The sequence below is a fragment of the Erpetoichthys calabaricus genome, chromosome 14 (genome assembly GCF_900747795.2).
Source record: "Erpetoichthys calabaricus chromosome 14, fErpCal1.3, whole genome shotgun sequence".
NCBI classification, from domain to species: Eukaryota; Metazoa; Chordata; class Cladistia; order Polypteriformes; family Polypteridae; genus Erpetoichthys; species Erpetoichthys calabaricus.
This window is the reverse complement of record NC_041407.2, coordinates 93,127,092-93,141,218: the sequence shown is the minus strand read 5'-3', so window position 1 is coordinate 93,141,218 and position 14,127 is coordinate 93,127,092. Positions and strand designations below refer to the sequence as shown.

The 14,127-nt window shown below is 43.8% G+C and overlaps 1 protein-coding gene and 2 non-coding genes across 3 annotated transcripts in view; 2 read left to right on the top strand and 1 right to left on the bottom strand.

The window, feature by feature from the left end:
* Positions 1-6,204, bottom strand: part of lasp1 (LIM and SH3 protein 1) — a 66,504-nt gene extending 60,300 nt beyond the window's left edge. Inside the window, exon 1 of the mRNA XM_028819698.2 lies at positions 5,995-6,204. Within this exon, the coding sequence (XP_028675531.1) occupies positions 5,995-6,063 (69 nt within the window). The 5' untranslated portion in view covers positions 6,064-6,204. The remainder of the gene's footprint in view (positions 1-5,994) is intronic.
* Positions 6,205-7,520: 1,316 nt separating this feature from the next.
* trnac-gca (transfer RNA cysteine (anticodon GCA)) lies at positions 7,521-7,592 on the top strand. The gene has a single exon. It is a non-coding gene; the product is annotated as a tRNA-Cys (tRNA).
* Positions 7,593-7,799: 207 nt separating this feature from the next.
* Positions 7,800-7,871, top strand: trnac-gca (transfer RNA cysteine (anticodon GCA)). Its single transcript has one exon. It is a non-coding gene; the product is annotated as a tRNA-Cys (tRNA).
* The last annotated feature ends 6,256 nt before the right edge of the window (positions 7,872-14,127 follow it).

Sequence of the window (14,127 nt, the reverse complement as noted above, 5' to 3'; positions counted from 1 at the left end):
ATGGGACACCCTGAGATCCTGCCGGAGATGGTAGTGGAGGAGAGAATGAGGGCAAAACAGATGGCCATTATGAATAAAGCGGCACATTCTCACTCTGACATACTAACACTGAGGACTTACAGCCAGCAAATTATTAATTAAATACTGTATATTAAATGTTGAACAGCAACATGCCATTATAATGCCTCACTGGGACTGCGCTTTTATCTTCAGCCACGTCAGACGTTTTCTTCGTTTCTTTTTGTAATTTTTAAATGTGTGTCTATTTGAGGGCAGTTGTTGCTTGTTTGCTACATTTCTTGAGCTTCTGTAAATGGCTAAAATTTGCCCCTTGGGACAAATGAGAAGTCAAGCAAAATGACTCCTCTTATTGGCTAACTGAACCGATTACAATATGCAAGCTTTTGAGGCAGTTGAGGTCCCTTCTTCAGGCAGGTTGTAATCAGAAGGAGCCTGAGTTGTCTCGAAAACTTGCATATTGTAATCGGTTCAGTTAGCCAATAAGAGGAGTCATTTTGCTTGACTTCTCATTGCATCCATAATGGCTAACATGGTACAACACCCCATGGCACAAATAAAGCTCTATCTACTGTGGCAAAGGCACTATACAGGCGCCCGACCCGACACAGATTCACACAGAGGCACGTGTAAAATAAAGAATTATTTTTTTCTTCACCTGTGAGCACACGTCTTCCCCGTGTCCCAAAGGCAGTACACAGTCCCAAGCACTCTTACTCTTCCTCCACCACTCCTCCCTGGCAACCTCATCCTCCTCCCAATTCTGGCTCCCAGAGTGGAGGCTGCTGGTCCCTTTCATAATTCACCTGGAAGTGCTCCAGATGCTTGACTACTGTGTTCTGGCTGCACTTCCGGGTGTGGCGAATACGGTGCCCATACAGGCTCAGGAGTCCCAGCTGCAGCACCCCTTGGCAGTGCCTGCAGGACCCAACAGGGCTTCCCCCAATTCCAATACTCATGGAGCCCTGCGGGAAACCGAGGCACCGCTCCAATCCCGGGGGGGGGGGGGGGGGGTTTATGGCCATCTAGCATTCAAGGGGAGGTATTGCACCGTACATGGCTGCTCCCCGAATATAAAGTGCAGGGGTGTCCCGGCTGGGCATGGATTTGAAGGCTATAATTTGAACCTAGGATCATAGAGCTATGAGACAGCAGCGTTAATGCTACCAGATGCCCAATATCAGTTTTTCTGTCTATTTGTAGAGTATATAACTAATTTCACATAGTGAAGACATATAGTAATAACATATTAATACCTGCTTAATTCAAATTCGGGTTGCAGAAAACCAAAGTGTATCCTAGCAGCACAAAGGCCAAAGCCATCCCAAAGCAGGGCATCAGTCCACTCTTGTACACACTCACACTCATATTCAAACAATGCCCAGTTAGTCTAAAATATACATCATTTAGATGTGGGAGGAAATCACCCAGACTTGAGGAGAATGTGCAAACTCCACACATGCAGACAAACCTAAAGTCACACCTGTGAGAAATGCTCAGGCTAGGGCAAAATGATTGAACCATGATTAGCACTGTTACCTCACAGTTCCTCTGCCTCAGTCCTGTGCATGTTGTACCTATATCTTTTTTTTTTTTTTGTTCTTTATTTCACCGTATACAATTTCTTGTATTAGGAATTTGTTAGTTTTCGCATACCCCATGGGGTCAGAGCGCAGGGTCAGCCATTGTACAGCACCCCTGGAGCAATTGAAGGTTAAGGGCCTTGCTCAAGGGCCCAGCAGAGTAGGATCTCTTTTGGCAGGTGACGGGGATTCGAACCAGCAACCTTTGGGATACCAGTGCAGATCCTTAGCCTCAGAGCCACCACTCCGCCCAAATATCTGCGTATATCCTGGATATTTTGTTTTTTATTCTATAACCCCATAGCATATATGTTAGCTCAATTAGACTGGCAACCTGTCTAAGACTTGTTCTAGAAATGTACTCTGTTTAAATGCAACCTATCTATCTATCTATCTATCTATCTATCTATCTATCTATCTATCTATCTATCTATCTATCTATCTATCTATCTATCTATCTATCCAGCCATCTCAGTGCATCATGCAGTGTACAATGAACGTGACCACCCAATGGACAGACAGAGGGGTAGTAAACTGGACTCCGCTAGCTCCCCCACCCGCACCTCCTCGGTAAAAGGCTGTCAGCTGAGGCTTATAAACCGCACATCCTTGCACCAGCAGGTTAGGCCAAGGCCTGCATCAATACAGCAGCAGCTGCCCTAACTAGGTCATTGCTGGTGTCTGAAGCTGGCAGCATTGCCTCATCCCCTTAGCAGATGCTAGCCCAAGGACAGAGTGAACAGCCCAGGTAGCTTTTGCCCAGTGCCTCCAACCAGCAGCTATCAGCTGGCATTTGTAGATAGTGGGTTGACTTATCATTACACTGCTAAGCACTGGATGAAAAACGATTATAGCAATCAGCTTCAGTTTGACAGCAGCAACGATTCAAGGAGAAGAGAGTGACAAAACTGATCTGCAAAATTCTCTCTCGAAAATTGAGGGCAGTACAGGCTGCACCCGTCCAAGCATCTGCAGAGGTGCAAGAGCGGGGCTATTTTTGGAGAGCGCTCAGCAAAACTGACGTCAGAGCTCTACCCACTTCCCACAGCGGACTCAGGTGCTTGACAGCATGCAGGCTTGAGTAAGAACAAGCACGAATGCACACACCTCAGGGCATAAGAACACAAATCAACTGAAAAGTATCACACACTACATGCCTGCCTACTAGGTAGCATGGCATCACCAATAATGGGAGCGCATTAACCTATGCCTGCTACACTCCATCGGGGTCCTGGCCAGACCGTTGTGCGGTACATGTGAGCACTTGTTCTGTACTGCAGGCTAAAGGCGAAGCAGCCAGGCACAACTCGCACATTCCACACAACCCCAGGAGACGGGCCAGCCCCACGCAGAATCAATCAAGTCAAACAGAGGCTGCCCTGCCAAGCCCTTGAGATACAAATTCCCGCAGCTTAGGCTCGGAAAGGGTTTCTTTCTTTTCTTTTTTTTTTTTTTAATGACGTCGGGTCTGCGCGACAAATTCCTTTTCGAGACTCTGCAGTCTGAACTGCTTCAGCGCGGGGCGTGTGTTTCTGAAGTTTGTAATGAAGTATACAGTGAGGAGTGTGGCCTAAAGGGTGTGGTGCGCACACATAGACTTCTACCAGACAACAAGAGTAAAGCAGTGAGGGGGAATCAAGTGGGCTGCGCCAGAAGCTTGAAATATAATCAGCACAACTTAAGAGTCGCTCTTTCTTTTTATGTGAAGCTCCCATCGCAAAGCCAAGAAAATATCTGAAGCGAAAGCAACTGCAGACGAAAGCAACTCTTTCTTGAGCAGGAAATGAGTTCACCGGCGCTTTCCATCTGCTTCACATTCAAGCAATGGCAAACTACTAGTGGGATAAGCTTTGCCAAATCCTGCTAATGCCTAAAAAAGTGGGGGTTTTGGGGGGGGGGGCACAATGGTGTCTGAAAAGTAATTAAATCCTGACTGACGTAGGCCTTATGAAAGAGACTACTGCTGGGAGAGAAAGACTGAAGGACTTGGGGGTCCATAACATTTTTTTTTTTTTTGGCTGACGCCTTTATCCAACATCTGAGATGCCATACCATACTTCTAACTGGAGCACGAGGGGTGACTTGCTCATGGAGCACACACTGGTGTCAGTAGTGGGATTTGAACCAACAACCTCAAGGTCTAAAGTCAGAAGCCTAACCCACCACAACACACATTCCCTGCCCATGAACAAATCTCCAAACGGACGGGCACTGTGTGGCATTTTCCAGTCCATGTAGACTTTACAGACATGACAGTCAAGACTCGACCATGAGCAATACGAACATGTTTGCATTTCTGGCTTTATGAACTCTGGCCAACTTCAACACACTGTTGCAGGCTATAAACTGGTCAGAACCGACCACAACCTGCCAAAATATGTGCTCAGTTTTATATTTTACACCACTGAAGGAAGCCTGACAACACGGGTACAACTTCCAAGGATGCAGTGTGGTCACATTCTGACATCACAAGCTGGAACTTAAAAGCCTCAGAGTGAAGGGTTGGTGGGGGTGCCAACTGCAGCTAGCGACCCTGGCTAAATTAAATCTTCTGGCAGAATAAGCAAAGCAGCAGATTGCTGCGGAAAAGAGATAAAAGCCAACACTCAGGAAATGAGCTTTGCTTAACCTCCAAAATGTTTGGACTCAGCCCACGTACTAATAGCTATACCACCAGGAAGGGGTGCAACCCAAATGCTGTCATTTTTCGGAGCTCGGACCCAACATCCCACTCCTAATAAGTTGGAAGAGAGTGCAGCACGCCACAACTATCTCAAAGGCCGCTCAGGCTAAGCGTTCACAAGTGAAAAACTTTCCTATAGAGGGGTCCCAGCAACCAGTCGGGCAGAAATCAGTTCAGGTGCCCACTGCTAACAAATACTTCAAAGGGCAGGCACAATCCCACCCGGCTGCTCCATGAGCTTCAGTCAGCGGCCACTTCCGTGTGTACAGCCGAAGAAGGTTAATTAGTAACTCGAGCAGAGGAAACTGCGTGGGGACCTAATCCAAGTTGTCAAAACTCTCCAAGACTTTGATAGAGTTGACCGAGCAGAACTCTCTCAGTGAGTCTCGTACTGGAGGACACCAATGGAAAGGAAGGGGAAGTGCGTTTTAGGGATGAAGCCAGAAAGCACTTCTTCACGCAAAGAGTTGTGGGAATCTGAAAACGAGCTACCGACACATGGAATTGAAGCAGAAACCTTGACAACCAAGAAGAATCTGGAGGAGCTATTGGGAGAGCTCAGCTATTAGCCCAACAAACGAGCGTGATGGACTGAATGGTCTCCACTCGTTTGTCAAATTTCTTGGGTAGACTTTAGGAAGGACAAACTCCAGCCTGTGTGAGGCAGGCTCTCCGAAATGGAAAGAGGAACTCCAAATTGTGGCACACATAAGGCCCTTTGCATGTAATCTCGGCACAAGATGGTCAAGTCACAGTGACACAAAGCGCTGAACGGAGGTCCCGAGCTAAAAGGAGAAAGGGGTTTCTCTTAACCGACAAGTGAGCACAACCCAGAGTGGTTTTACTTTACAAACTGACAAGTGGGTCCCGGAAAATGAGGTCCCATACAAGAGGAGGAGGTGGAGGCTGGTCTTTGCGTGGAATGATTGTACTTCACACCTGCAAGTTAAGACACGTAGCGGCAATGTACCAGGGAGGGGACAGAGGTCTGCACTGACCACCAGTGTGCAGACCTACAGTGGTGGTGAAGCCAAAAAAGTGGGACAGCAAGTTCTGAAAAGAACGATTATTATTATTATTATTTTTTTCTTCACATAGTGAGTCAAAGTGGGCCCTTGCCAGGTAATGAGTAAGACTTGATTCTGACCAGAAGAGCACTCTGCACAAGGGGGGGATCACAGAGTGCCACTTGGTCCTGCTGACAGAGTCATGATGAGACAGTCAGCGTGTTAGAATAATGTGTCACCTGTAGCGGGTGCACAGGTACCCTGGCAGAGTGGCACGGAGTCCTACCGTTATAGAGTGTCACTTCTGGGAGCAAGCAGAGCCCACCTTCAGAGTTTTGCCTCCGCACACCCACTCTGTTCTGAGCTCTAACCCTAGGGTCCCAAAGGTGGGGCTAGAGGTCCTGTCCTTCCTCCGCTATCGGCTCGGACTGAACCCGAGTGCACAGGGAGTGGGTTTGTGTCAAACAGCCCCACTTAACATGAGAATGTCGCAGCACTTCTGGGCGCCCGTTCTCGGCCCGGAAATGCCCGACTCCCGGACACATCAGCAGTAGCGAACAGATGCTTGCGGGCCCGAGCAGGGCTGCCGCTAAAATCTACAACGGCTACCCACAATCGTCTCGGAGGCCGTTCCCCATAACCAAGCACGGCTCCCACCCAGAAAAATGGTCGCATCTTCCTGAGCTGCGCGACTCGGCCTCACCTTGTCCAGGCAGTTCACCTTCTCCGTCGGGTAGACGATCTTCCCGCAGCGGGAGCAGCTGGGGTTCATGCTGGCTTACAAGGTGGCTGCGACGAGTCTGAAAGGCGCACTTTGTTTCCGTGCAAATCCGCCCGTTTTCCTGGCCAAACTGCAGCTCCGCGAACGCGCGATTACTCACGGCAGCCACCGGGGGAGGCCAGGGGGGCGGGGTGGGCGGGGCGCTCGTGCGCGCGAAGCGGTCACGCCTGGCGCCTGCAAACGCTGTTTCCCAGCGCCCTCTCGTGGTCTCCATTTCCATTGACAGGCATCAAGAATCGCCAATCAGTTCAACACGAGTTATCTTTTTTGGAGACTAAAAATGTTCTTCATATTCAAACCTTTCAATTTTCTGTCGTGAAAGAAATTATCAGAACGAATTCAGACTCAAACTCCGCCACTCTAGATTTAGATTAACCGAGATTTAATATGCTGCTAATGTTTACTTAAATAAAGCGAATTACGGTAAGCACTCTTCCAACAATTACTCAATCTTCTTCTGACACCAGTGACTCCATTACAGGTGTACCAGGGAGTCAAATCCAATCCACGAAACAAAAGGGCAAAGCAGAACCCAATCCTGTTTTGTGCATTTATAATTCTATTCAGTAGTATTTTTACAAAACATATTAAAAATTGGCATTATATGAATCGTTCCATACTCTGTTATATACTGTACAAGTAAACGTGGCGCAGTCGATTGTCTGGCAATTTCATCGCGGTTCAATATAAATGCAAGAAGTATACTGAGTTTCGTTATATAAAAAATGTTAAATCCTGATTTTTTTCTAGACGGTCATTTTCAGACGATCACGTTTGATCCCTGAAACGAGTTCGCGATGTTCGCACATAGCGCCCTCTCCGTGATATAACGAGCTGCAGATGACTTATTTAAAGGGGGATCTAGGATGTTAAATGCGAACCTGCTTTGAAACTCCAGAAAAAGAGCTTTCAGAGGCGCACAATGTCACTGTGCAGAAATGGCGTCCCAGCCGGGCTTGGTTCCCTTTGTGTGCGTGTGTTCGGGCGGAATGCAACATCACTGATAAATTCCGAGGGCTTCGAGCGCACTGCACAATGATTTAAAAAATGGGAGGGGGGGGGTCTTATCCCATTTCAAATAAATACGGAATGAGCGCATCTGAAAATGTTAAGTTACCAAACATTGAAAACTGTTCATTTAAATTAGATTGATTAAAATATTCTTACATTTAAAACGTTAAGTAGTTTTGTTAGCTGTGATCGGTGTGGTCTGTGTTGCTGCACCAAACGTGTGTATCCATGCTGTGGCTACTGCGCCATTTGCCCCACCACGGACTAACAACGACATGTTGATAGACTCGCCCGACACCTAAGTGCCTTGACTTTTTTTTTCTGAGATGAGATTTGAATAACCAGCAAGCTAAAAATTATTAACTTCAGTCAATTACATGTTAGCCGGCCAAATATGACGCCGTTTTACTAATTAATTGAAACGAAGTACTGTGGAAGGGGGTATAGCTCAGTGGTAGAGCATTTGACTGCAGATCAAGAGGTCCCCGGTTCAAATCCGGGTGCCCCCTCATCCTTCGGATTTTGTCAGAATGAACTGGTTCAGTATCAGATTTTACCTCTAGACATCGCCGCTCACTGCCTGCAAAACAGGTTTAGAAAAAATGCTACAAATATTTGCTAAACCGTTTCATCATCCAATCAGTAGTCTGCACACTAATACGAAAATTAACAGGATATCTGTTTCAGGAACAACTAAGAGCGACTACTGTACACAAGGGGGTATAGCTCAGTGGTAGAGCATTTGACTGCAGATCAAGAGGTCCCCGGTTCAAATCCGGGTGCCCCCTGTAGCTGGAAGGGTGCATGATTTCTTTGCTGCAACGGACCTCCATTTTCCACGCCCCTTCTTTGGTCCCTAACGACTGCCACGTCTAGCTTCCCCGGGCACGTCCAGCAGTGGGGAGGGCGGAAGCGGGGAGTCGTGAACGCGCCTCAAACGTCGCCATCTGTAGAAATTTGCTGCCCCCAGCGGTGCTCAGGAGAGACAACACAGAGGCCGCCTCATTTGTCTTTACCGTTTCCTCGTCCCTCATTGATCTTCCTGCCAGACACACCGTCGGACGGCATTTTACATCACCAACAGAGCGCTGACGTCAGGGGCGTGCAGTCTCGCGTGTGGTTTCCATGCCAACGCTAACATCTGCCAGCTTAAAGGGCACGAAGTACACCGATCAATAAAAAGAAGAGAAATAATAGAAGTGCAGCGGCAATCGGCCGAATACCAAATACACATTCATTATCTCAAGGGTTAATAAACGAGCAGCGCGCCCTTCACTTTCTGTATATTTATTTTTTCATTTCTATCGATCTCTCATATAGATAGATAGATAGATAGATAGATAGATAGATACTTTATTAATCCCAATGGGAAATTCACATTCTTCAGCAGCAGCATACTGATACAATAAATAATATTAAATTAAAGAATGATAATAATACAGGTGAAAAAAAACAGACAATAACTATGTATAGAAAAATAAAAGTAGAAAAGTACACATACATATACAGTCATATAGTGCCTTTCATATCTATCTATCTATCTATCTATCTATCTATCTATCTATCTATCTATCTATCTATCTATCTATCTATCTATTATATAGTGCCTTTCCATTATCTATCTATCTATCTATCTATCTATCTATCTATCTATCTATCTATCTATTATATAGTGCCTTTCCTATCTATCTATCTATCTATCTATCTATCTATCTATCTATCTATCTATCTATCTATCTATCTATTATATAGTGCCTTTTCATTATCTATCTATCTATCTATCTATCTATCTATCTATCTATCTATCTATCTATCTATCTATCTATCTATTATATAGTGCCTTTCCTATCTATCTATCTATCTATCTATCTATCTATCTATCTATCTATCTATCTATCTATCTATCTATCTATCTATCTATCTATCTTTTATATAGTGCCTTTCCTATCTATCTATCTATCTATCTATCTATCTATCTATCTATCTATCTATCTATCTATCTATCTATCTATCTATCTATCTATCTATCTATTATATAGTGCCTTTCCTATCTATCTATCTATCTATCTATCTATCTATCTATCTATCTATCTATCTATCTATCTATTATATAGTGCCTTTTCATTATCTATCTATCTATCTATCTATCTATCTATCTATCTATCTATCTATCTATCTATCTATCTATCTATCTATCTATTATATAGTGCCTTTTCCCTATCTATCTATCTATCTATCTATCTATCTATCTATCTATCTATCTATCTATCTATCTATCTGACAGTATGGCGGCTATCTAAACTTTTCCAAGTTTTCAGAGTTTGATTAATTATATAGAGTCTGATTCTCTATCGTCTCTCATTCTCTGGCTCCACTTTATCCACTAGGGAGTGTTTGTGTGATCAGTTTTAATTTCAAGGTAGTTATCGGCCCTCACTTAGACTGTAAGCCTCGGAGTGTAAGGAGTAGCGTGAAGTCTCCAGAGCAGGGCCAGCTCTACCATATACAGTACATGAACCAGGCGGTTGCCTAAGGGAGCAGTTTTTTGGGAGACAGCATTTTGTCAGTCATTACAGATGTAGCATATATAGAAACTCTTGTGTTCATAAGTCAATGGAGGGACCCCCAGGGAACATCTAAAAATGTGCTGCCTGATAGTGCGAAGAGTTCACAGGTACAGCGAGTTCAGCTGCAGTCTCTGCCTTTTTTTTCCTTTCTATTGTATGTAAAACACAAGCCATTAGGCAGATGAGCCTCTCCTTTGTCTGTGAAGTACTAAACCCCTACGTTCCTAATTCTTTGCTGCATTAGATGTACTGTACTTCCGGGTGAATGCTCATTAGTTGTCAGCTCTCACACATGCAGAGCCACCCTATCAGTTATTTCATTACATGGCTTTCCAGCGCTTACGCAGATCAGAGGCAGTGCTTCCCCATGATTTCAGTCATGTGGTGTGACATACCCATGTGACTCGGTTCATGTAGACTGTGACTCACTCTGACATTTTCAAATAGTTTGGCATTTGTCTTTAGTCGTTGGGGTGAGCTTGTGTGTATACAAGAGCTGTCAGCCAATGAGGCATATAATGCAGCAGTGAGGGATAAGGAGCACAGGTGACTTGGTCCTTGCAGAGAAGAGAAGCTCATCTGTGTGATGTCTCGTGTTTCACGTACCACAACAGGGTGGAAATAAAAAGAACTAAAAGGAGCAAGATTGCAGCACAACTTGCTACACCTGGAAAGCATTTGTACAGCACAAGCTTTGCCTGGCAGCATGTTATTGACTGTCAGAAAAACAGGTAAGCTTGTGATACATTGAAATTGTGAAACTGTGATGGAAAATCATCTTGAAGTTGTGTAGTTTGTGGTCCTCTGTAGTTCCTAGTTGTGTAATTTGACATTTTCAGACGATGAGATCAGCAACTGTAGGCGTCAAATTTGACATCCTGTGCAACTGGAAATCATGTAATGTGATGCCAGCCTAAGTGTACAATGAGAGATGCAGTAGTAGTAATATCTTCATGTGTACTGAGAACTGTGAAATTTGTATTTGCTGGTCACACCAACATGCAAAATGGGTGCCATTATAAACAAGTATGCATTAACAAACATAACTTTATTTAATTTAATGGAAAACACAAATCAGCATAACTTATGCACCCTTTACACCTGTTTCCATTGCTGAAACATGGTGGAATAAAAGTCCGAGAAAAACTATAATGTGTGGCAATACCCTGTAGTTCCACAATGGAATCATAGAGAATGTGACAAGTAAGTAACACTGAAGATAATCAGAAAATCAGAATAGAGGAATAATAATTCTATTATACAGTATTCTGTGCATATATCTAAGCAGAGATGTCATTTAAAAGGCTCAGTTCAGTAGGGCCTAAGTTAAGAGCAAAGCTAATATATGCATTAAGCTAGCCACTACAATACATTGCAAAAAATCTACTTTTTCAAAGTTTTTACAAAAAGGATAAATGTCCGTGTGTCTATCTATGTGTATGTCCAATTGCTATGTCTCAGTCAGAGGGTGCATTACAAACATTGATAATAAGAGAATGCCTTGCATTTGTCATTCCAACAGATGGCGCATCACAAACATGAACACTGCTTTTACAAACCCCATACCAAAAGGAATATAACAGAGATACTGTATATGCATTGTATTTGTCATTTTCACAGATGGCACACCACAAACATTAACACTGCTTTTACAACTCCCATACTAAATAGCATATAACAGAAATAAATGCATTACATTTTTCATTTTAACAGATGACACATCAGAAATATTAACACTACTTTTACCAGTCTCATACCAAATAACATATAACAGAGACATATGCATTGCATTTGTCATTCCAACAGATGGTGTACCACAAACATTAACACTGTTTCTACAACTCCCGTACTAAATGGCATATAACAGAGACATCTGCATTGCAAAATTCATTCCAACAGATGGCACATCATAAACATTCTCACTACTTCTATGAATCTCATATCAAATAGCATATCACAGAGACATATGCATTGCATTTGTCATTCTAACAGAAGACACATCACAAACATTAACACTACTTTTATGAATCTCATACAAAATGGCACGGAAAAGAGACATATGCATTGCATCTATCATTCCAACAGTTGGTGCACCACAAACATTAACGCTGTTTTTACAACTCCCATACCAAATGGCATATAACAGAGACATCTGCATTGCAAAAATCATTCCAACTGATGGCACATCACAAACTGGTAATCAAATGCCTTGCATTTGTCATTTCAACAGATGATGCATCACAAACACTAGCACTACTTTTATGAATCTCTTACCAAATGGCATATAAAAGAGTCATATGTATTGCATTTGTCATTCCAACAGATGATGCATCACAAAGATTTGTAGTTACACATTTTATTACTACATATGTTTGTGATGCACCATCTGCTGAAATGACAAATGCAGTGAAATTTGTTACTGCACATATTTCAAGTACATTCCAATAGATGGTGCACTCTAAATGCTAATGTTGAGGTGTACGTTGATTACTTAGACATCAGCCCGTCTTAGAAAGGCAGCACAGGCTAATTTAAATACACATATAGAGTCAAAGCTGCACCCAGACCTGATCCCAAGCCTACCAAAGATTTTACCAAGCACTAGCCTCCCTTCTGCACCAACATGCCACCCATTAGCATGTGCCATTGTGGCAGTGGGCTATAAATCAATTCAAGCCCCACTACTGTTTCAGTGTGTACCTCAATCCCCCATCCATTTATGTTTTTGCCTACTTCTCTAATACAGGTTTGTGTGACATACTGTAAGTGTCTGTGCCGGGTGCATTAGGCAGGAGGTCAGAACTGATCCTGGCTTGGATGGCATTAAGTTCTAACTCAAACTTACATGCAGTTATGTAAAATAATGGGCAGGATTCTGAGGAGTGCCCGGTGAATAGCCCACTCAGATTTGAAGGGAACATGCAAACTCCATGCAGAGAATGAATGGACTCTTAAGTGATCCCAGGAGCCATGAGGCAGCAGTTCTGATAGCGTGGCCCCCCTAAGTGAATCTCTTAAGCTGCCGATGCTCCATCTACAGGATCAATCGCCCCGTAGGTGTGCTGCATGTAAAGATAGATAGATAGATAGATAGATAGATAGATAGATAGATAGATAGATAGATAGATAGATAGATAGATAGATAGATAGATAGATAGATAGATAGATAGATAGATAGATACTTTATTAATCCCATCATTAAAAATAAAGCACCTCAGGATGGCGTTCACCATAGAATGTCACCATAAAAATTAATGTTTGTGTGCTTTCTTAAAATTATGAGCGAGCACTGTCTTCTCAGACCAAACAAGTGCAAAGTCCCCACACTCGTTTTATGTAATTTTGTTCTTCCTTTTTAATTTAAGCACAATGAGCGCGTGGAGACTGAGCTCTCATTTGCGAAGATGGCTTAAAACTCTCTGCGGTCAGACTTGATTAAGCAGCGATGGACTGGACGAAGTGTCTCAATGGGACGCCACATTATCTGCTTACCAATAACACAGAGGAAGATCAAGCAGCGAAGCAAATAAGTTGGATGTTTTTCATTTTCTCATCAAGTTAATGGCGCATGGGGAGACGTAACCTGCCAGGGCAGTAATGGGCACACAGCAGGAAATGGTGCTGGCTGGTGTGTCATCACAAGACATCTCAACCTTTGACCTGCTGACCATTATGTCCAGCAGCCACAACAACCCAATTAAGTTCTGGGAGGACCCACCTCAGGTTCTCCTTTGGCTTCTTCTTTGAGTTAACAGTTCAGCAATAAACAAAAGCGTCACTTCTCTTTCTTTAGTTTCCATTGACGCCTTGCGGAACCTTGCAGATTGGTCCATTTCTCGTCGGGTTTCCATTGTTCACGTGTTTTCTGCTACGCTCAGCACTTTCTAGATGTGTTTTTTTTTTTTTACGAAATAGAAAAGCGGCTTGTGCTTGTGGTTGAACTGATGACACCAGTGCTGCCGTCCTTCTCTTGTGCTTCAGCAAGGAGGAAGTCGAATCTGTACACTTAGCAGGTTTGTGACAATTATTCAAACAGAAGCCAGACGAGCGTCTAGGTGCCCTGTGGTGACTCAGACTTCACGCCTCACAGCTTCATGGGGCCTCAGGTGACACAAACCCAAGACAGGCTACAAATGAAAGGAGGCTATTCAGTCCACATTGTGTCTTCTTCAGGCACTTCATAAAGACATGACAGGGTTTCAATCTGAATAGCACAAGGCTGCCTGTCTTTAGAAACCCATGGAGACACAAGGAGAAGGTGCAAACTCCATACAAGGAGGACCTGAGATGTGATCCTTGGTCTCCTCACTGTGAGGCAACGGCGCCAGCACACTCACGCACACACCGCCATCCACACTCACTCCACAATTCAGCAGCGACATGGAAATCCTGCACGTCTGATATGCAAATGGATTTGTGTTTGATTCTGTTTAGTGTGCACTGATTGGGCGTTGCATGATGATGACATCATCATCCA